This window comes from Myotis nattereri, assembly GCF_964212035.1.
Source record: "Myotis nattereri genome assembly, chromosome: 4".
NCBI classification, from domain to species: Eukaryota; Metazoa; Chordata; class Mammalia; order Chiroptera; family Vespertilionidae; genus Myotis; species Myotis nattereri.
Window position 1 is genome coordinate 42,829,044 of NC_138079.1, and position 23,841 is coordinate 42,852,884.

The 23,841-nt window shown below is 37.3% G+C and overlaps 1 protein-coding gene across 1 annotated transcript in view; it reads left to right on the forward strand.

Moving 5' to 3' along the window:
- JMY (junction mediating and regulatory protein, p53 cofactor) overlaps positions 1-17,793 on the forward strand; it is a 71,232-nt gene extending 53,439 nt beyond the window's left edge. The window contains exons 5-11 of the mRNA XM_081088798.1: positions 5,219-5,384; positions 5,772-5,959; positions 7,304-7,390; positions 8,429-8,524; positions 9,628-10,225; positions 11,533-11,843; positions 15,698-17,793. Of these exons, the coding sequence (XP_080944924.1) occupies positions 5,219-5,384; positions 5,772-5,959; positions 7,304-7,390; positions 8,429-8,524; positions 9,628-10,225; positions 11,533-11,840 (1,443 nt within the window). The 3' untranslated portion in view covers positions 11,841-11,843; positions 15,698-17,793. The remainder of the gene's footprint in view (positions 1-5,218; positions 5,385-5,771; positions 5,960-7,303; positions 7,391-8,428; positions 8,525-9,627; positions 10,226-11,532; positions 11,844-15,697) is intronic.
- The last annotated feature ends 6,048 nt before the right edge of the window (positions 17,794-23,841 follow it).

Consider the following 23,841-nt stretch of genomic DNA (forward strand, 5'->3'; position numbering starts at 1 on the left):
ATTAAGGTTATAGCCCTCTATGTCATTTTATTTAAGTCATTAGTTATTGACTAGAGGCCCAGTGCACGAATTCGTGCACAGGTGCGGTCCAGCTGGCCCGCCCCAATGGGAGCTGATCAGGGGCCCCGGCCGGTGGCGGGGAGGGGCCACGGGTGGTTGGCTGGCCGGTCCTGCCCCCAATCAGGCTGGTTGGCTTGCCGCAGTGGGCATCATAGCGACCGGTCATTTCGGTGTTCCGGTTGCTGGCTTTTTATATAGAGAGATTATTGAGCACTTACAGTATAATGAGCATGAGCTTATGATATAGACAGAGATCTTCAACAGAACTTCCTTCAGTGATAAAAATGTCCTACATCTGCACTTTCCCATAAGCTAAGCTACTAGCCATATTTGTATTGAGCCCCTGAAATGTGGCATATATGACAGAGGAGCAGAATTTTTTATTTTAAATTATTTAAATAGCCACATATGGCTTGTGGCTGCTAAATTGGACAGAGTTACAGATCCCACCTTGGGTGAATTATTTAACTTCTCTATAAATTAGAAATAATATATACCTCTAGGAGAGTTATGAGTTCATGTATATAAGTCATTTAGCAAAATGCCTGGCATAGAGTAAGAACCACAAAATAAACATTTGCTGTTATTGTGATCTGTGTTAGTTAACTGTGCGTGTATCATGGAAGGGAATACAGAGGTGGGAAACATATAATTCCCATGTTTTAAGATGTTTGTTTTTCGTATGGGCCTTTCCAAAAAGTTTCAACCTCAAGGAACATAGGTGGGGAAGCCAGAGTGCTTGTTGAGGCAGAGAGGCTGGTTTTGTGTTTTTAATTTTTTTATCAGTAAGCAGATAGAGTCTGTTTCATCATATCTGTACAGTAGGTATTTCAGTCTCTTAGTACAGAAAGCTAGGTTCCACTCCAAAAGCTCTAATGTTAATTGTGAAATTCCATTTTTACTATCTAAGTTATATTTTGATAGTGGTTATAAAAAAAAGTTTTAAATGTTTCAGGCCCTGTCCTTAGTGCTTATTATCTCAGTTCCCAAACATAACCCTTCGTGCTATAAGCCCCTAAGTCATTATCTGAAACCCCCAAGACCAGATATGTTTCAGAATTCTTAGTTTTTTAGATTTTAGAAAGCCAGTTGAGGGCATGTAACTACTAGACACGTGTTAGCATTTCAGTAATGAAACATATAGATATTTATATTAAATGGAATAAATAGGGACTCACATCAAGTCAGATCATATTTTCCTACAAATGGATGGTGAGATTAGGTTTCAACATCAAAGAAATTATGTATATTTCCAATTTTAAAATATTTCTGAAATGTGGAATTTTAGATAATTCTGTCAGCTTGTATGTAGTTCCCTATTCGTGCAGCTGTTATGGTGGAACCCCAGGTTTGTCTGGTTATAAGTCTCATGTTCTTTTCATCTTTTCCACATAAAAGGGCTAGTCTTGATTGAATGCTTGCCGAGCTTGCCTTTAATGTTATTTCTCTTACACTGTGCATTGTTTTTATGACTACTCTTTGAACCCGTGCTTCATTTCTTGTTTACTGCCATCTTCTCTGTAACTCACATAGTGGTGAGTGCTCAGTATTTGTTGGCTACTATATTGGCTCAACCCATAGATATTCTGTTTTTCACAGCCCCTCACATGTTGTGGGGTTTTCTAGCATAGTAGAGTAAAAGGCAGGACAGGGCCATCGGTCTTTATGTAAATGACTTTATATGTGTTTTTATGATATAGTACGGTCAGTAAAATAGGTACACATGAAAACTATATCATTATTGTGCAGGGGGGAATGATTATCTGTGGGGTCAACATGACTTTATATGTGTTTTTATGATATAGTACGGTCAGTAAAATAGGTACACATGAAAACTATATCATTATTGTGCAGGGGGGAATGATTATCTGTGGGGTCAACAGTGTATGATGTACTTATGTGGATATACAGATGCCAACTAATACTTCCTGTACTTCCATTTCCTTGCTAGATTTACTGCAGAAACATTTTTCTTTGTTTCCTTTTCCATATTTATTGGAATAGTGCTCCCTACTTTTGTCTAAGTCAGTGGGTCTCAACCTGTGGGTCGCGACCCCTTTGGCGGTCAAATGACCCTTTCACAGGGGTCACCTAAGACCATCCTGCATATCAGATATTTACATTACGATTCGTAACAGTAGCAAAATTACAGTTATGAAGTAGCAACGAAAATAATTTAATGGTTGGGGGTCACAATATGAGGAACTCTTTTAAAGGGCCAGAAGGTTGAGAACCACTGGTCTAAGTGGAAAGACCATCCTTGTAGGAATTGGTAGAATTGAGCTCGTTCTAACGTTGCTAGTACTACTTAGGTTACCTTAGGAAGTCACAGTTTGGTTTGGGGTCTTGATTTCAAAAGTTTATTTAGAAGGGTGAAACGAGCAGAGTTTTTTCATTGGCATTGATTGTCTTTTTCTTGAACACTTAACCTGCTCTTTAGACTTCCTCCTTGTCAGGGAAAGCACTGCCCCCCAGGTTCCATCTGTGGCACCTTCCTTCTCTGCATGGCTCCATTGCTCACAATTAGTGCTCCATCCACTCTGGATTCCCATTCCCTTAGTTCTGTGGCTGTCATCTGAGTTAGGCACCAGGAAAAAAGTCAGTCTGGAAATTTCAGATGTTACAGGGAAGAGATTTGGAGCAATGTGGCCTTCGCATACCTCTCCATGCCTTTCAGTGAGAATTTCCCCACCATGTTGAAGTTTAGATAAACCTCTCAGCACCATTTTGCCCTCTTAAGATTTCCCTGGCTTGTCTTTAACCCCCTTCTCCTTAGCTTATCCCATGAAAGTCCTCTCTACATCTCTTTAACTTTCCTGAGACCCATCACTGCCCTGTTGTTTGTTCTCTCAGAGTTTGGTACTTAACAGATTTCTTGTCTGTGCTTCTGTCTCTCATGAGGTTTCGTCTTTCTTTTGAACCCAGCCATGCCAAATACACTTCTGGACTCCCTTGCTCTGAAGAGAACTCACTAAGCCAAAAATGGGGGATGAGGTCACTTATTGTGAAAGAATACCCCTTCCTTTCTTTGCTATTTGCTGTACTCTGGTATCATTATTCATCTCAAATGCTTTTAAGGTACTTGGGCCCTGGGCAGGAATTGGAGTATTGTTCTACTTGTAGTTGAGACAGCTGACAATGTACAGGTATGTTAGCAGGGGACTTTGAACTTTCTTCCTTAGCCAAAGTATGGGACAGGAGTCTGGTAGTTAGCACATGTCATAATAGTGGCAGATAAATGGTCACTTCTGGATGGCGAGAACTAGAGGTAGTAAAGATGGGACAGCCCGCACTGGACAGCATCACTGGAGAACTGATCATAGATGAAGGTTTTTAGTGATACCTTTAGTGATTCACACTAAGGTTTTACTGATTATAAATCCCCACTTAAGAGAATTAAAGCCTTCTAATATTACACATTCTATCTCTTCATATCATGGGACTGTGATCTCCAGGACTGGACAAGACCCCCAAGATAGTCTGTAAAGGGTTTGTAATTTATAGCAAGACTGGGAGTCTTAGCAAAGAAATCACTCCTGGATTCTTCTTTTATGACTGAGGACAAAAGCAGCAGCATTTCATTGTGTCAGGATTCTCCTTCATGTGAAACTATAATTAATCCCATTTTGAGTTTGTTCTATATTTCTTGTTTGTTACTCATTCCCTAGTGTAGCAGGATCACTGACTTACAAGTTAGATAACTTATTAACTATCTATTTATAAAATGTTTATAAAATCAAATAGCACTGTATTTAATTCATCTGGTTATTTTTAAATGTATACTGTTGCACATTTAGACCCCAGCTTAACTGTTGTTTTACAGTTCAAAATTTTTATTAAAAGAATTGAACTGTATGGATATCTAAAATGTAAAGGAAGGCTGGAATCTTGTTTAAAAATACTCTTTTTATGTGCTAACATGTTTTACCAACCTCACTAGCCAGAAGGGGTTATTTTGTAGCAATGCAAATTCACTGCCTGCTGCCATGGCTGCCCAGGACTATCAGTTAAGTGTGTTCCTGGGATTCTGGAAGCCCCGATGATGTCTCACTAGAGCTCATAAACATTTCTCTCATTTCCCTCTTTGTTCTCCCCCCACTTCCTTTGTTAGTCACTCCTTAGCATGCCCCTTGAGCCGAGGGCCTCCTCACGGTGCTGCTAGTTCCCAGCAAATTGATACCTGTGCCAGGTATCCAAGTCTCTTGGAACTTCTGAGCTTGAACTTTTAAACTGCCAAAGAGTGGTGCCATGTTCTTAGAAGAAACGTTTTTGGTAGAATACCTACTCTCTCATACCAGAAAACTATTGCCATATTACAGACTCATGAAAAGTTTCTTGCACCTGTCTTTTTCCAAAGAGCCAAATAGAAATATATGGAACCATTATCTAACTTATACTTTTTCTCATGGTGATTTTCTTCTGGTGCCCAGCAAAATATCTTCCCTCTCACTTCAGGACTAAAAACTGACCAACAAAAAATCTCATTCAAGATCACCCAACTACTTCATGAGACATACATAGAAATGTCTGAATCCCTTAGGTTCACTGTAGGACCCTGAGTGTGTTTATTTAGATTCTAATAATGATCATTATCAGTAGGTTGCAAGGATTTCCATGGAAAGCAGTTGTCATGCTGCTCTAGCTCACATCCACTCACCTTCTTCTCCAGTCAACAGATCCTAGAAGCCAGCCAGGCTGTGACCTTGGAGCAAAATAAAGCTCTTGATGTATGGTGTTCAGCAGACTTTCCCCCCTCTGTTGTGTCTATCCAAGTATGGCCTAATGGTATTCATGTATCTTATATGAAAAGGATAACTGCAAAACTATCAACCTCTTTTTGTCAGTGAAAAGGGATGCCATTAATATTTATGTCAAGATAATTAGAATAATATATTATTAACCTAAATATAGATGAGCTGTAACATAAACTTTAAAAACCTTATTTTTACAGTGTTTGCCTAGTTATTTCTGAAACCATATGTTTTAATTATTACTGTTTTTATGTCTTTTAAAAATCTTCATTCTTGCCCACAAGTTTCTTAGAACAATTGCTTTATGGGTTTATCCTGTCTGATTAGTTTTCATTTCTAATTAGAAATTATAACATGACTTTTTTTCTTGTCCCCACCAACTAGAAATATTTTTATTTTCAATACAGATGCAGAGTTTGCAGGGTGGTACAGAAGCCATAGCCCGATTGGATCAGTTAGAAGCTGATTATTATGATCTGCAACTTCAGTTGTATGAAGTACAGTTTGAAATCTTGAAGTGTGAAGAGTTATTGTTGACAGCACAACTAGAAAGCATCAAAAGACTTATATCTGGTATGGTGTACATTTAACCACATAAGTCCACAAAAGATTGAATGCTTTAAAAGAGACTTGAGGCCCGGTGCACAAATTCATGCATGGGTAGGGTCCCTCGACCTGGCCGGCCAGCAGGGGGGAGGGACTGTAGGAAGTTGGCCAGCTGCAGGAGGTTGGCTGTGGGAGTGCACTGACCACCAGGAGGCAGCTCCTGCATTGAGCGTCTGCTCCCTGGTGGTCAGTGTGCGTCATAGCTACCGTCGGGTCGTAACGGTTGCTTAGGCTTTTATATATATAGATAATGGCTTTGCCTGAGGTTACAGAGCCAGTAAGTGGATGAGAACCCTGTTCTGTCTCTGCAGTCCACGCTCTTAACCATTACCCTTTGTTGCTATTCTGTACCAGAAAAGAGAGATGAAGTGGTGTACTATGACACTTATGAAAGCATGGAGGCCATGCTGGAGAAGGAAGAGATGGCAGCATCGGTGCATTTACAGAGAGAAGAGCTGCATAAACTTCAGCAGAAAGCACGCCAGCTGGAAGCAAGACGTGGACGGGTTTCAGCCAAGAAAGCCTACCTCAGAAATAAAAAGGTATAAAAAAAAAAGGTATAATAGGTTATGTATTTATGAAATTCAGCCTTAATTTTAAATTTTGCTTTTATTCATTACCTAATCCTTGATCCATAGCTAATAATTTTAATCTAGTTTGTCACTAATACTTGTTCATCCTTTAAAATGAAGTAAGTTATTATGGGGTGCTGCTTCAGAATCCTGCTGGAGTTCCTTGGTAATATGATATATGTAACCTATCACCTCTTTAAAATCTGGAAAAAAATTCAATTTCAAAACACATCTGACCTTTGTTCTGGATAAGGGATTGTGGACCTGTATTCTCATTTTATAACCAAGGGAACCAAGGTTAAATATATGACCCAAGAAAAAGTGCCTAGTATGGGGTAAGGTAGGATTCTATCTGAGGTCTGTGTGACCCAGAAGCCTAAGTCAGTATACCACTGTATCATGTCACTGTATAGGACTGCCTTTTTTCCCCCAGGGAGACTGCCCTGGATAAGTTCATTTCATGATCAATACTTGTTATGCAAGAGATTTAACGCAGTGTGGGGGGAGAATATAATATCAACAGTTGCTTTAGAAAAATAGTTTACTGGCTTAAAATGTCATTCCTAACGTGCCTTTCTCTGATTAGAAGAGTAATCTTTGGTATAGCTCTGAGAGTGTTGGGAACTAATGGAAACCCTTTCATCTGGAGGGCTTTCCAAAAGGATGCAGGGAAAGTGAAGATTCAGCGTGGTGCCACTAAAATTGCCAAATGGCAGTGCATTATTTTGTAAAGAAGCACATATATCCCATTTTATTATTACATTTTTGTTTTCACGTGATTAGAAAGAACATAATTCTGACTTTCTAGTCTTTAAGGTCTCTTTTTGTTCTAAAGTCTGTGGCCAGAAGTTTAAGATTTCATAATATGCTTCAAAGCAGTTTGGACAAAATCATGTTCTTTAATTCATCAGAGAGAGTTTAAGAATACAGACTTTAAGCCAGGAGTTGTATATCCTTTTTGCCCAGACAGTTTAAGGAGTACAGTAAGACAGAATATTCTGGCCACAGACTTCAGAGCTGAAAGAGACCTTTGAGATTATATAAGGACACCCTCTTCCACTCTGCTTTGCCCTGTCCCTCCCCCTCCAAAAAAGGGAAATCAGGAATGGAAGAGAAGTTTTAATAATTTGATAGAAGACTCTTTGATTATTTAGCTTATGCTGCTTCAGTCTTACAAATGAGAAACCAGAGGTGGTTTATTTGATACTTTTCTATGCAGTTATATGTTAAAATGTGACTTATCACATAAACCCTGGTATGTTGTTTAAATCTTTAAGTTCCACTTATATTAAAACATATTTTATGTGTTTATAGGAAATTTGTATTGCAAAACACAATGAAAAATTCCATCAGCACCTTCAGAGTGAAGAGAACTACAGAACCCATCACACAGTACAACTAGTAAGTTTGTATTCTTGGAGACTTAGAACAAAACTTCTATTTTTACTGTAGTGTCTAGTAACATTACCAGTTGAGCATTGTGCATGAGGGTTTCCTGAAACTTCATGTACACTTTTAGTTTGACGATTCCAGTCATCCTTTAGATTTTGATATAATCATCTAAGGCAAATGTGAGCGGTAAGTCTCATTAGAAATTATATTGTCCAGGACAAAGCTGGTGGGAAAGAAGAGAGAAGCAATAGAATAAGAAAATAATGGATGATAGAATTTGTAAAGGACAGCAGACAAATGGAAAAAAGACAGATTAATGACACACTGGAACCACCATCATACTCCATGTGAAATTATCTGGTCTTGGGGGAAGTAACCCCAATTTTTTAAAACAAAGCAGAAAAATAAAGTTTCATAACCCATTTGCTCATCTAGAAAGCCTTTTCATTTATTTAATATTTGTTCTGCCTAATAAGACTTAATTAGATGACTTTTAGTTGATTCAACAATATGAGAAAAATTTTTAATTTTTGTACAGATAACTGCCAACTATAAGTTGTGATAGTAAAGCAAATAATTTATGTATGATGCTGGAACTACTTTTATTTTTTTCTAACTGTTGGTTATAATGGTTAGCCTGTGTAATATCTAAATTACTGACCAAGTGTTTATGGATTTATTTTAAGGTCCACTGTTTGAGTTAGCAGAATTAACAGCTATAAGTATTTCATACTAAAATTGTTTAAGCCAGGGCCACAAAAATGAAACATTTTTTAGTTCAGAGATTTTATTCTATTTTACAGAATAAAATTCTTTAATTGGGAGTAAATGAAAAAAATAAAATAGTATTATTTTTACCATTGTGAATTTTAAAATGATAATTTGTTAAAAATGAATAGTGCTTCATGCCATAAAACATTTTGTTTAATGCATCATTCTTTGGGGTTACCCACCTGACATACTGGGAGAACTCTGTTCTTTTTTTCCTATTAATGATAAAAAGAAATGGGAAACATCATAATTGAATTACTGCTCATTTTTTACCAGAAGAGAGAGAAATTACATGATGAAGAAGAAAGAAAAAGTGCTTGGGTTAGCCAAGAAAGACAGAGAACACTGGATAGACTTCGAACTTTTAAACAGGTAATAAAAGTACAGTAACTGTATGGTTTTTCATTGCTACATACACACTACTATTATAAGATTTCTTTGAGAAAAACTTGGGTTTTCCCTTTGTTGTTTAGAAAGTAAGTTAGTTTTGATTGCATGGCTACCTTTCCTCTGGTTGTTTCCAGAATTAATATCCTGTGACCCTTGGCTACCACTTCAGTCGAGTATAAGAGGAATGAATGGTCAAGGCCCCTGGGAAGCATGGGTACCCCTTGAATTATAAACTAATTATAAAGTAATTAGTTTACAGCCAACTCTCCATTTCAAGCATCAACTTGTTATTGATTCCACATACATCAACCTATGGTAGTAATATATGGAAATGATCAGTGACAGAATTAGAGAGTGGATCAGCATACATGAGAAATGCTTCAGCAGTTTTCTTACCAGGTGAAACCATGACTCTGGACACTGACATCACAGCAGCTAAATATTTCCTTCGAACTGTGCTTAAGCTGAATGGTTTTAGTTGATAAAGCTTCCAGTGTCGGAAGCTTTTGATAAAGTCCTATTAGTATTATAGTGAAAAGGGTGTTAAGCCTTGAGGCAAGCAAATGCATTAATGCTAGGTTTCACTACAGTAAAAATATAGAATGAGAGTTGTTTTGTCAGTCAGTACTCCCAAAAATTTTATCTGTAAGCATTTGAAAATACATGCAAGAAACTAATAGTCCCTTAGCTTTCTGCACCTATATGTTTTACATCATTTATGTTGTGTAATTTACATTCCTATTATTTTTCCGTTTAAATTCATAATTTTATTCAGTAAAGACCTTTTTTTAATAGTGGTAATTTTGAATAGTTGCTTAAGTTGATAAGAGGATTACAAGATCTTGATAAAGGATTTGATGATGAGCACACATTAAAGAGTTTGGTGATAACTGTTTGAAAGTTACTACACTTTGGTATTCTGGTTTTCTGTATAACTGTATTACAATTTTGTATTACAAAAGTTTCCCTGAAAATTACAAAAGCTCCAAAAGAACATCTTTCACTTGAGAGAGAAAATAGATAGCCAATTGTTCATAAATCATTTTAACATAATTTAACCAGTATGATAACTTCTGTTTTTTTAGAGGTACCCTGGCCAAGTTATATTTAAGTCAAGCAGATTGCGACTGGCTCATGCAAGAAAAAGTGCCGCTAGTCCTGTGCCCTGCGAGGACCAATGCAACTCTCTGCCAGGAGCACTGCAGATAGAAGAGAAAAGTGAAGAGGTGCAGAAAGGAAGAGGCAAGCTTGGGTCATCACAGACAGCAGAAGCCCAAAGCTTCATACAACTTGAAGATACTTCATTAGTACAACTTGAAGCCACTTCATTACCTCTCAGTGGTGTTACCTCGGAACTGTGCCCCACTGTTTCTCTTTCACTTTTGAATAATATTGACCTTGAACCAGGTTCTGTTACCACAGATCCACTCCCACCACCCCTTCCTCCAACACCACCTCCCCCACCACCCCCTCCTCCCCCACCCCCACCGCCACCACCTCTGCCTGTTGCTAAGGACAGCACCCCAGAGACACTGGAGAAAGGTCTGCCTAGAGTGGAGGGGAACGAGAAGAGGATCCCTAAATCTGCAAGTGCCCCTTCAGCACATCTCTTTGATAGCAGCCAGCTGGTCAGTGCCAGGAAGAAGCTCAAAAAGACTGCTGAAGGTTTGCAGAGAAGGAGAGGTAAGTTAAAGAGATCTTTTCATGTTCATCTGTTGAAAAAGTGAGGCGTAATCAAAGCACTTTTTATTTCACAGGATCTTACGAAGCTTAATACTAGTACATTATTTCTGGACATAATTTGATAGCGAATAGGTTTTCAAGGTCACAGCGGGGCAGAATTCTCACCAACCCATATCAACAAATTTCTACAGACATAGCAGTGTGTACCTTTAGCTGTTGGGCATATTTTTAAAAATAAATCTTCTGAAGTGATACTTGATCTATTTGGTAATACATAGTAGGAAGCTCCTTTTGTGTAAAAAAAAAAAAAAAAGTGATTTTAAACCTGGGAAATACAAGAAAGGTATTCACATCGGAAAGCTTAAGTCATTTCGTCAGAACTATCACACTAGGATGGCATTGGCAGGACAATGTAACATTTGGTCACGTGTTTATTGAGGACCTTGGTATACTCTTCATATAAAGAATCAAAGAAGAATAAGGAGTAATATGTATCATTTCTTGCATGTCATATTATGTGTTAAAGCTGTTTTTTGGAAAGAACAGAAAATCTTGGCCCTCAAGGAGCTTTAGCTTGCATAGAATATTATATAGAACATTTTGCATATTATATTTTAATCTGAAAGACTATCCTCTAAAATATTTTTACCTTAATCCAAGTAGAATTGCATGTATAAAACAACTAAATGCAAAATATCACTATAATGAGCCAAAATTAATTTTTAAAAATTAAATGTATAACCCAGTCACTTTGGAATTCAGGTTGGGCTGGTGCATTATGGAAATCCTTCAGAAGCCTCACCCTTGATACTACTGAAGTCTAATTCCTAGCTCCCAATCTGTTCCCTTTTCTCACATGAGAAATGATAGGAATACCAATAATACCTGACATGGAATTGAGTCTTGGGATTTCTTTTTAGTAAGTGTAATTAGGATGTCCTGTGCTTTGGAACCTTCTGTTCACACTGCATGGGCCATTTTGTAGATGGTGTTTCCAGTGTCATGGGCTATCAAGTCCTACAGTCTAGAGCAGGGGTCCTCAAACTACGGCCCGCGGGCCACATGCAAGTACAAACATTGTATTTGTTCCCGTTTTGTTTTTTTACTCCAAAATAAGATATGTGCAGTTTGCATAGGAATTTGTTCATAGTTTTTTTTTTTAAACTATAGTCTGGCCCTCCAACGGTCTAAGGGACAGTGAACTGGCCCCTGTTTAAAAAGTTTGAGGACCCCTGGTCTAGAGGTTGTAGTAGTTTGACTTTTCATGTGTTATTCTAACTCCAATTGTTTTCTTTCATTTTCTAAAGTGAGCTCACCCATGGATGAGGTGTTAGCTTCCTTGAAACGTGGTAGTTTTCATCTGAAAAAGGTTGAACAACGAACTCTGCCTCCTTTTCCTGATGAAGATGATAGTAATAATATCTTGGCACAAATAAGGAAGGGGGTAAAATTGAAGAAAGTACAGAAGGAAGTTTTGAGAGAATCCTTCACGCTTCTGCCTGACACAGACCCTCTCACACGGAGCATCCATGAAGCTCTTAGGAGAATCAAAGAAGCATCCCCTGAGTCTGAGGATGAAGAGGAGGCCTTGCCTTGCACAGAATGGGAAAACTAACAAGTAAATGTCTTACTTTCTTCAGTAGCGTTGGTAACACGGCTTTCATATTGGATATGATGAGGTCTCTTATATTGAGCCTGAGGTTTACTATTATACAGGCCAATTATAGTTGGGTCATAAATTTGTAAACTTAAGATTTTACTTCTGTAGTTTCTAGAAACTTAATAGGAAAGCATTTTTCAAAGATACTGCTATGTAAATGCTGTTTTTTATATGGCAGTACAGTCATATCCCAAGTATAGAGGATATTCTTATCTAATACCAGGAAAGTCTTTCAAAACAGAAAAGGCCTTTTCTAACTGAAGCATTTTTATTACAAACATATGCATATTAAATTTTGATGTTTTATTAGCTGCCTGTGAAGGAATTTTCGAAGATCAGTCTAGAAAAGTAATTGTTTTATCTGATTATTTAGCTTTCTAAGCCTTAAAAACTGAGGTTAATCATTTTTAGGCTTATTATAGTAACTGCATTGTTTAAAATTGCAGTTAATATAATATAAAAATTATACATATACATATCTTATTGAGTACCCCTATGAGTATTGGTTACACATTTGGCATTCTACCAGGGTAATAGAGAGTTATATTCCAGTACATTTTAACGTATTATTTTAATATGTTATTTAATGTATATTTTAATGTAATTTTAAAGTAACGTGGTAATTATAAATTATGTTAAATATATAGAATCAGTAACGATAACATATATATATATATTATAAGTTAAATAGTATACAGCTTCACAACATTCACCAGAAAGGGGGGACTCATAGTCCTGGAGGGAGTAAAGAATAAACATATTCATCAGCACAGTTATTCTTTTTGTTGTTGTTACTCCTCACCTTAGGATATTTTTCCATTGATTTTTAGGGAGAGTGGAAGAGAGAGGGAAAGACAGAGAGAAATATCTATGTGAGAGAAACACATTGATTGGTTGCCTCCAGGAGAAGCCTGCAACCAAGGTACATGCCCTTGACTGGAATCAAACCTGGGACCCTTTAGTCTGCAGGCCAACGCTCTATCCACTGAGCCAAACTGGCTAGGGCACATCAGCACAACTATTCTTAAACATGCTTGATTATAAGAATTACCTGGAAAGCTTATTAAAAGTGCAGATTCCTGACCTTCACTCCCCAGGATATTGATGCATATGTAGGAATACATCTGGATTTTGAAGATTTAATACAAAACAAACTCATTAATTTTTAGATTGATTACATGTTCAAAGATACTATTTTGAATATCAAATATTACTAAAAGCAATTTTATCTGTTCCACATCTCTCCAGCAGCATCTGCACAGATCAGTAACTTAACAAAATGGGTGGGGGAAAAAATCACATTTCTCTTAAGTGGTTGTGTGTTACCTTTAATGTGCTTGAGCCAACATTCCAGAATACCATGGTCCTGCTGTGGTTTTGGGCTTTTGGTATCCTTTCTTCCAAGAGCGTTATTTATAGAGGTCCTAATTAATGGTCACTCTGTGTGGCATGTTATGGATCCCAAAATAATTTCAAACCATTTGTGCTTGTACATATATGTATACTATGCTTTGCAGAGGGGTATAAATATATCAGCATGTCTACTTGGTGTATGAATGTGTTTAGAGACTCAGATCTGTCTTGACAGGGCATCTTTTTGACTGGATACTTACTGTCTTTCACATTACAGTCATTGCTACCTGTTTTTATTGCCTGTCTCCTGCTTATAGCTTCTCGGTGAGCTGCTAAACCTATGCCTGAAACTACCATCTTAGTGCTGATTGGTTAATCCCTCAGGTGGGCCTTCACAGAATGAGTATGTTTAGTCCTTTTATTACAGTTGACTGCAGTGGCCCAGGCAGGGTGCATGGCCTCCCAGCAGCTGCTCACGCCAGCCCATCACTGTTTGTCATCTTCCATCCTACCAGATCCTGCCCAGCACAGATACTGCAATAGTATTTCCTACATTCAAGTGTCCATTATTTATAGCTTTGGGCTGCTGATTTGGCCTTATTTCTGATGTCCAGGATAAATACCACTTTGAAAATTGCCTAAAACTTTTCTCTCTTAGAATGATTTTTTTTTATGACTGGTATATGTAGTATAATGTTGAGAGAAACAATGAAATAGTTCCACAAAATGCATGAGCTCAGATAGCTGCAAAGCTAGTTTTCAAAGACAGTATATCCTACACCAGAAGCAATCTATAGATGAGCTGTATGCTCCACCGATTGAGCTGGCATTGATGAACAAGCTCCATTTCACCTGCGTGTGGGCTTGGGAAATCATTTTAAATGTTTTAGATACTTCTCCACAGATAGCTAAAAGAGCTGTAATTTGTATTTCCTGTTATTAATTGGCTTCATTCTTAGAGCTTTTAAATCATTGATGTGATTACATACTTCTTTGGAAGAGCTAACTTCTCAAAACTTCATGAAGTAAAAAGTGAAGGTCCCTGTTCTGCCTCGCCCTCCTCTAAAAACTCTTCCCAGAGATCATTATAAGTAACAGTGTCCTTGAAGGGTATTTCTAAACATAAGGAAGTACATGTAGTTATATAGACTTTATTCAGTTTCTGATTTGTTTCCTGTGGGGTCCTTTTTTAAAACTTTTTTTTATTGATTTCAGAGAGGAAGGGAGTAGGAGAGAGAGATAGGAACATCAGTGTTGAGAGAGAATCACTGATTGGCTGCCTTATGCATGCCCCCCACTGGGGATCGAGCCCACAACCTAGGCATGTGCCCTTGACTGGAATTGAACCCAGGACCTTTCAGTCCACAGGCCCACGCTCTATCCAACTGATCCAAACCAGCTAGAGCCCTGAGGGGTCCTTCTTAAACTTATGAAGTAACTATAATTACTCTGTCCAATAGAAATACAATGTGAGCCTCACATAGGATTTTAAAAGTTCTAGTATACTTAAAGAAGGTAGAAAAGAATGGGTGAAACTGATTTAACTAATACTTTATTTTACATGCTATATCCAAAATAGTATCTTTCAACATGTTTTCAATATAAAAAAAATATACAACATAATACACATTTTTTTTTGTACTGAATCTTCAAAATCCACTGTATATTTTATACTTACTAGTATAAATTACAGCATAGTACATCTCAGTCTGGATGCTAAATATTCAATGGTTAAAGTGAAATGTCCTATCAAAACAATAAAATTGTGTTTAGTAGAAAAAATATTTTCTACCACTTTATATTTTAATTTAAATCAAATTAAAAATTCATTTTCTCAGTCACACTCGCCTCATTTTAAGTGCTCAATAGCCACATGTAGCTACAGTGTTAGATAACACAGAACTATAATAAAATAAGTTAGTATTCTGTTCATGTCAGCTTTATCTTTTATATAAATTTTCCTGTTCCATAGGTAAGCTCATAGATCTCAAACACAACTATTTTGAATTTTAAAAAGTCTTGGTAAAGCACGCATTTAAAGACCAGTATTAATCCCGTGCTCTAAATGTCAATCTAACAAAAATTGCTCCCTAGTGAATTTTAAAAATGTCATGTAATAGTTCTTATACTGACAGTTTATTAGGCAAAAATTTTGAGATTATATTTTTCCTTTTTGTATTGACATAAAATGTTATTTTAAAAGAAGTAAAAATAAAAGTGAAAGAATCTTTACAACCTTTTAACAGTGATCAAAACCCATAAGTAAATTTTTTCATTTTTATTGCTTTTAAATACAAGCATATCCTTTTTTTTTTAACTATCTATATAAATGGCCATTTATAAGGAAAAATCATCAGTGTTCATTCTGGATATTGCTAAAGTTATGAGGGAGCATATGTACATTCTACATTTACTAGGTCATTCTTTTTTTAATACATTGTTATTTCATTTGTAAACAGGTGACTCACGAAAAAGAAAAAAATACCTGCAGTTGAAGACCGATTCATATTCTTTTGAAAAACAAATTTTAAACACTTGGTTCCAGAATTGGATTCCATTAGATCCAAAGTGTATTGGCTCAGTGGTGTGAAATAAGGAAGCACAATTGGCAAGTTTTCACTTTTTCAGTCATTCCAATAGATGGTGGTTAACATGAGTTTTAGATGTGCAATGTTTCTGACTACAGTGAAGAAGAGGCCTTCAAAGAGATTCACATTTTTTTTACCATCTTCCCCTCCTGTTCACCCACTTACATACTTATAGTGGCCAGTAAAGCTAGGGTTGCTATGAGTTGGAAGAGCACTGGGTGGACAGAGGTCTCCTGTGAGCTGTATTGGGACTGCTTTGAAATCTATTGTTCAGTGCACTGAATAGTCATCTGCTTGAAAATTACAGAGCTTCTTCCATATCAGCTTATATAAATAGTGTGACACTCTGAAAAAGAAGTTTATCATGATAGCCATTGGGACAGGAATTGAAAGAAAATCAGATGATGAAAATTTCCACATTATCTCCAAAGAAATTTTCATAAAGATGTTGAACAATATCTGGAAAGATACAAAACTATGGAGATACATCTATTAATGTGTTTACCACAATATGATACATTTAACATGGCATATTTTTAGAAGACCACACACTCTTACACTTTGTAAGTTTTTGAAGTAAAATTTCCATGCTTTTAAATAGCTCTTCATAATTGTGAATTTATAATAGTTTGAGTATTATGTGCAGCTTTGTTTATGAGAAGCAATACTTTGTAATTTGATAATATTTCAAATTATTTTTGGTCTTTTTGTTTGAACTGTTGCTTGATTACTGTAATTCAACATGACTTTCCTATTGAGAATCACAAATCAGGATTCTATAATAGGAATGCAGATCTTAAGTCTTTTTATCATGTACCATTTAAGTTTTTATTTTTATGCTCCACAGTGAAAAAAAAGTGCTCTACAGATATGCAGAAAAAATTAGACAAGCAGAAAAGCTTCTTTAGCTGGCATTTCACATGCTTTGAGTGGAGTTTTTGGATAGAGTCTTTGTTATTGTCACTAAATTAAAGATGTATGTAGCTCTAGGTGCCTGTTTTGCTGTAATGGAGTCCTGAAGGATGCGTTTATATGAATGGAGCCATTATGTGTTCTCAGCTGGACTGCTGTGGGCTTAAATGAAGGTAGATATGTTGGACTCAGTACAGTACTCTGTAGAGTATTCTGCATAAGACAGATCTTGGCCTTTATATGCAGGGAGGACCGAAGTACCAAAAAAGACTTTTATTTCTTATGAGGCAATTATCTGACCTAGACTCAGAAAGCAGTCCCAGTGTAAAAGCCCTCCAATGAATCGATATTCCGGAGGAAAAAGAAATGCTCGCACCTTTGTCACATTAAAGTGGTATTCCTTGAGAGCAATTATGGAGAAAATATTCTGACATCAGGTCATGTAAAACAAAATCTTTCTGCTTAAATGTTGGTAATATGTTTCACAATACATTGGTTTATTCTAGCACTATTTTCACATCTTGTCTGGGAAGATTGGAAATATAGATCTAATATAGAAACTAATCTTCATCCCATGATGGTGAGTGGGGGAGATTTTTTCCTATCTACATCCGTAAGGCATTGAAGCATGCTTCCTAACCCAAAGAATGATTGGTTTGATAATGTATTTTTTAAGAAGTTTTAGTAAATTTACAAATCATAAAAAAAAAATCACATTTCAATGTTATGCCTTTGGATGCTTGTTTTGTTTTTCATTCATTGACATTTAGAAAAATACAGGAGAATGCAATGTTAAATTAACAGCAAAAGCACTAGAACTCTCCTATGTCTAGAGAGAACTGCTACCCATTTGGTGTTACAGCTGCGATTCCAAGGGTCCTGTGATCTCCATGAAGGTTATCTCACACTTGAAGATGAGTAGGTTAGAGCAGCCAGCTATCCTCATTCTCTGGTAAATAACTTTCTTTAACACACTCACTTCCCTTAGAGATTCAGATTCCTACTTCCACAGAATTGCATGTTACTGTAGGTCATCAACCTTTAAGAGTTCTCACAAATAATATTAAAATTTAAAATAACTACCATCGACTTGTCTATTAAGATGAGTTGACCAGTTGAGTCCTCATTTTAATTTTAAAGCAGTTTTAGACCCCAACAGGAATTATGTTGACATGGTTAAATTCTTTTTTTTCTTGCCCCAGTAAGATGAGCACCTTGGGCCTTAGTATTTCATTTGTATATATTTTAGTTATGGTGGTACTTATAGATCACGTTTCCACTTCCAAACTTGCCTATACTGTTTATATGGTTTAAAATATTTGACAGCTATATTTCTGTTAAAGTATCATTGCCATATATAAGAATCTGCAAACAACTGCTTGCTTATGCTGAATCAGTTTAGAAGTTAATTTACTAATCTGGCCTCTACTACTATTTATTTAAAATAGGGAAACAAGTAGGTGGTGATCTCGGGGATGTTTTGAGGACAGTATTACTTACTGCTCACTTAAATGTCAATGTTAACTATTTCTTCTAATGCAACTAAAATTATGTGTATATAACCAATGTGGAATGTATAGAAAAGGTATTCCTAATGATTTAAAATCCCAATGGTACTATATTGTAGCAATATGAAGAAATGCCTGGCTAAAAAAGATTTTTAAAAGATGAGCAACTGTCTTGTTTACTTGATGTATATTTTATAGGCTTATTGAGTTTGTGAGCAGCATAAAAGCAATCATTCCTTAATTCTTCATTTGGAAACTTAAACATTTCTATAAAGTGCATTTTCAAATAGACTTTTAGACATGACTATGACACTTGATCAGGTGTAGTATTTCCATAGTGGGACTGTGGGGCTTTTCTATAAAACCGTAGAAAAATTTCAGCACTTTTATGTAACTAGAGGCCCGGTGCATGAGATTCATGCACTTGGGGACGTCCTTCAGCCTGGCCTGCGCCCTCTCACAGTCCAGGAGCCCTCGGGGGATGACCAACTGACAGCTTAGGTCCACTTTGTGCGGAGCGGGCCTAAGCAGGTAGTCGGACATCCTTAGTGCTGCTGCGGAGGCAGGAGAGGCTCCCGCCACCACCACTATGCTCGCCAACCGTGAGCCCAGCTTCTGGGCTTCTGGCTGAGTGACGTTCCCCCTGTGGGAGTGCACTGACCACCAGGAGGCAGCTCCTGCATTGAGTGTCTGCCCCCTGGTGGTCAGTGTGCGTCATAGCAACCGGACATTCTGCCATTTAGTCAATTTGCATATAACCCTTTTATTATATAGGATGGGGAGGGGGCCTTGGTTTCTACAAAGCTGAACTATATAGCAATATTTGGTAACATGGCGTGACCACTTTTGTAAAGCATACTTTGGCCATAGCAGACACTAAGAATGGAAATTCTTTTATTAGTGGAACAAAAATAAATGGGGGGAGCATTCTCTCTGTTTGGGATGGGACCAGTATACAATTAACACAATTTAACTTTATACATTCCCTGAGACTCCATTTTTAATTACATTAACTGAGAATGTAATGCTTTTAGCCTAAGAAAAGTTTTTTCTTTCACTAAATACAAGGGTTTTTTTAATCTTTAGAATTTATTATGCACTTAACATCAGATGCCAACCTGTAAGTACTAATGGGTCCTTAAAGGCCTTATCAGGGAGTTGAAATTTCATATACTATTCCAGGTTATTTGTAAAAAAAAATTTTGAACAGATGTAAAACATTTAAAAACTGTGGCAGACTCATTGTTAACGTGCAACCATTTATATAGTGAAAGCAGAAACCTTAAGTTTTGCCTAATTCTTGCACTGAATTTAAATAATATAAAGTTAAATGTGCATTTTAAACAGATTTTACTCCCCGTTTACTGCTTAGCATAGAAGAACTATGCTTCAGGCAGAGGACTGACCAGCAGGACTTACTTCCAATGGCGGAGAGGGCAGGAAGTAGAGCACCTTACTGTGGGAGCGCGCTGCATTTATGAAGCTACTGACAGTTCAGTGGTGTGTCTGATCTTCACTGCAGAGTGCTCTGTAGTTAAAGCACATTTAAAAAATCTCTGCTCAGTTGCTTTGTAAAATGAAGCAATGGTATTTTTTATCCTATAAATATAGGCTAATTTAAAAGTTTTCCTACAAAAAATGAGTTTATATTGCTGCCTAAACTATCATGTATGTAAACAGAGGCTTTTTAAAGGTAAGAGGGAGTCTGGATTGTGTGTGTTAAATGTCCACTGAATTATTTCGAAGATGTATTCATTTGGAAATGTTCTCTTTTGCCCATAGTAAATGAATAGCTTGGCATTTGAGGAATTTAATTGAATTCCAAATTTATAAAAGTTTCTCCCCTTCTCCATGCATTTATTATCACACTGTAAGGTGCATGTACAGAAAATACCTCTGAGATTGACATATTAAATATTTTATCAATGTTATTTCACACTGAATCTCAAACATTTGTTTTGAGGGTTAGGGGAAAGTTTTTGTGTGTTTTTTAAAGTCAGGTTATAATTAAGATTGGTTCATTTTGGGGAGTTAAGGAAGGACCATGGAAAATGATATTTAGACATGTACAAAAGGTATAGGTATTGGTTATAGAGTTCAGTTTTAACAAGCGAAGTTTTGGTGTTTTGGTGTTTTTTTTAAACTTGCATGTTCTATGGTTAACTATCAAAGAGTATATAACAAGTTATTCTAGCTTTTCCCAATACTAATTAAATTGGTTTTAAGAAGTCTCCATAATCACAAGATGGCATTTTCCCTTCAACTGTTAACCAAAAGGAATAGCCAATATAACCCATGTAGTGACTTCTGACTTCTTCAACGTGGACAGAATCCCCACTGTGTCACTGAATTTCTCATTGTTCTGTATGTATTGCCAAGGTTGAAACCATAATATGTAGTTTATGAAAAATTGAAGGCCACAGGTCATTTTGCATGAGTAAAGCCCATTAGGGCTAATGAAACTGACATGTTTTTTAGCCTTCCCAGTCAAATGAGAATTTTAATAGCAAACTGATTGACCATTTACTAGCTTTGTGCAATATTATAATGGTAGAAGCAAAACACTAGCACATTGTGCTTGGCTTTTAAGGATGGCTTTAACACCATCACATCACATGGGCAGTGTGCACAGTATTGTAAATGCCAACTCTTGCAAATTTACAATACTTAAGTATGCTAAATTAACATTCTAAAGTATTAAAAGTACAAAGAAAAAACTAAGCAAGCATTTATAGCAATATTCTGAAATCTCCAATAATTGTTTTGACTGTTGCCTTTGGCTCTTTAGTGCAACTTTTCTGCATTGTAATTATTGTATTGCTTTGTATTTCATGTTTTTTACACTCATGACTTCAGAGTTAAGTACTTGTACACCAAGTATTGCAATCACCTTTCTCTTCTTGTACATGCAATGTAACAACATACAGTTTTGGTGCTTAACAATATTCCATTTTTTCTTTAATAAAATATATTTATTGCATTAACCTCACTTTGTTTAACATTGGTGGGAGATACTGTCACTTCTTTTCAAATAGAAGGAGCACGGCAAGTCATACACCTGTTATGTTGATCAGGATTCAGTGACTGTTTACCCCTATACTTCTGGCTCTTCCCAACTACTGTTTATTATGAAATATTTTCATGGCAGCTTTATCTGTACTAGTAACAGCCTTAGTCATGTCATCTCTGTAACTATCCACATAGTTTGGAAACGACTTCCAAAATTGGAAGTTCTTTAAATGCCTTTCATGTTAGGAGTCAATTTGTGTTCATCTAGTACGGGGAGATTATTGGCTTTATGCTTAAACATAGGACGAGCTTAACTGGGTCCCAGCACATACTCTTACCCAACACTGGCTTGATGAAGCACACACAGGTCTAAGGAGGCGTCCTTCAATAGACTTAGGTCACAGATGCTGCTAAGCCCTACTTTTCCCCCAAGTCATTTATAAAATGATGGGCTGAACAGGATAAACTTTGGGACTTTCCAGCTTCAGGGTTCTGTATTAAGAAGTGAGAAATTTCTCCCAGGAAGGGCCTTATTTCCATGTATTCTCTCTACAGATATATCAGCAGCTAACCAAAGGGTTTTGATTACTAGATAGTTTTTCCATAAAATGGACATGAGAGGAACGTTAGCCAAACAGAATATCACCTTCTGCCTCAAATTAAACTTAGATACATTAATACACTCTTGACAATACTTCAGAAGACTCCTAGTATCTATCTAGTTCACTCTTGTGAAAATCATGGTGCTATTGGCTTGGGACGGGTTTACTGGGTGGACTTCTCTATGGGGTTAGTCATCTTTCCTATGACAGGTGAAAACCACCTGAAAATCTAGGCCTGACTGGAATTCCTTACTCCTGCGTGGCCTTTTTGCTTATCCTGACCTTGCTGAGTTTTTATAAGTTGTTTGAAACGTGATGAATTTGCTACAGGAAGCCCTTTGGGAGAAGCTTACAAAATCTTTGGTGCAGCCCTAGCTGGTTTGGCTCAATGGATAGAGTATCAGCCTGCAGACTGAATGGTCCCAGGTTCCATTACAGTCAAGGGCACATGCCCGGGTTGTGGACTCAATCCCCAGTAGGGGGCATGTAGGAGGCAGCCAGTCAATGATTCTCATTGATATTTCTCTCTCCCTTCTCCCTTCAGTATCAATGAAATCAATAAAAATACATTTTTTAAAAATCTTTGGTGCAAAAATCCCTACATTCCATCACATTCGGACAGCTACTGATGGATAATGACGTTTAACCATATTTCCCCAGCACTCTGTCCCTCTGCCCAGGGATACCCTTTCCACAAAGACCCCACAACTTTATTGCACACCAGAAACTTTGTTCTCCTTCACTGTTATTAGCATTTTCTCCAAATCTCTCCACTAATAATCGCAGTCCTAAACGTATTTGTCAACTGCTTAACTTCTAATAGGCTGATGACCTATTATTCTCCTACTGAGTTCCTACAGATGCATCCTCCAATCGCAGCAGCCTCCTCCTCTCACCTGCCTCCTCCATTTGCTTTTGGCAATTGCTGTGACTGACTCCATACACTCAGGCCACCGAGCTGCTTTCTGATCTCAGGTTCTTCCCTGTCATTAATTCCATAGGCCAGGCCCTGCTGTACATTCAGTAGAGTCCAGGACTTCCTGCCTCCATGCTGCCCAAGGAAAGCATGCTACGAGGCTTTCTGTGGGAGACAGGTCTCTTCCAAGCCTTGCCCCCAGGACCTCAATTCCACATGCTCATCTCATATGTCTTTCCCCTGGCACACATGTGTGTCTAAAATGCTTCTCCTTATCTCAACACCATCAAAAGTCTATCCATTGAGTGTTAATTTGGAAAGCAGGTGGGCAATGTATCTGGTCCTCCCTGTGTGTCAAAATTGTTAATCAGAACATTGAAAGGGAATAAGAAAGTTAAGATGTGAAAGGAAAAATTATAGAATCTGATTTAATCTTCACAATTATACAAAGATTAACCATTTGAGGTACAAGGAAAGGGGTTAGGCCCAGCCGACATGGCTCAGTGGTTGCACGTCAACCTGTGAACCAGGTCACTGGTTTGATTCCTGGTCAGGGCACATGCCCAGGTTGTTTGCTCAATCCCCCATGTGGGGTGTGCAGGAGGCAGCCAATCAATGATTCTCATCATTGATGTTTCTATCTCTCGCCCTCTCCTTTCCTCTCTGAAATCAATAAAAATATATTTTTTAAAAAAGAAAAGGGAAGGGGGTTAGATATTAAATTGTCCACGTTGACAACTCTAAGTGGCAGAGAGCTTTGCTTTAAAATCCCTCCATTACTCCCCATAGCATCTTCACCTTCACTAATAGCTCTATGAGGTCCAACTGGTGCAGTGGTTCTCAACCTTCTGACCCTTTAAAACAGTTCCTCATGTTGTGACCCCCAACCATAAAATTATTTTTGTTGCTACTTCATAACTGTAATTTTGCTACTGTTAATGAATCGTAATGTAAATATCTGGTATGCAGGATGGTCTTAGGCGACCCCTGTGAAAGGGTCGTTCGACCGCCAAAGGGGTCGCGACCCACAGGTTGAGAACCGCTGAACTAGTGCTCAGTGAGTGCTTC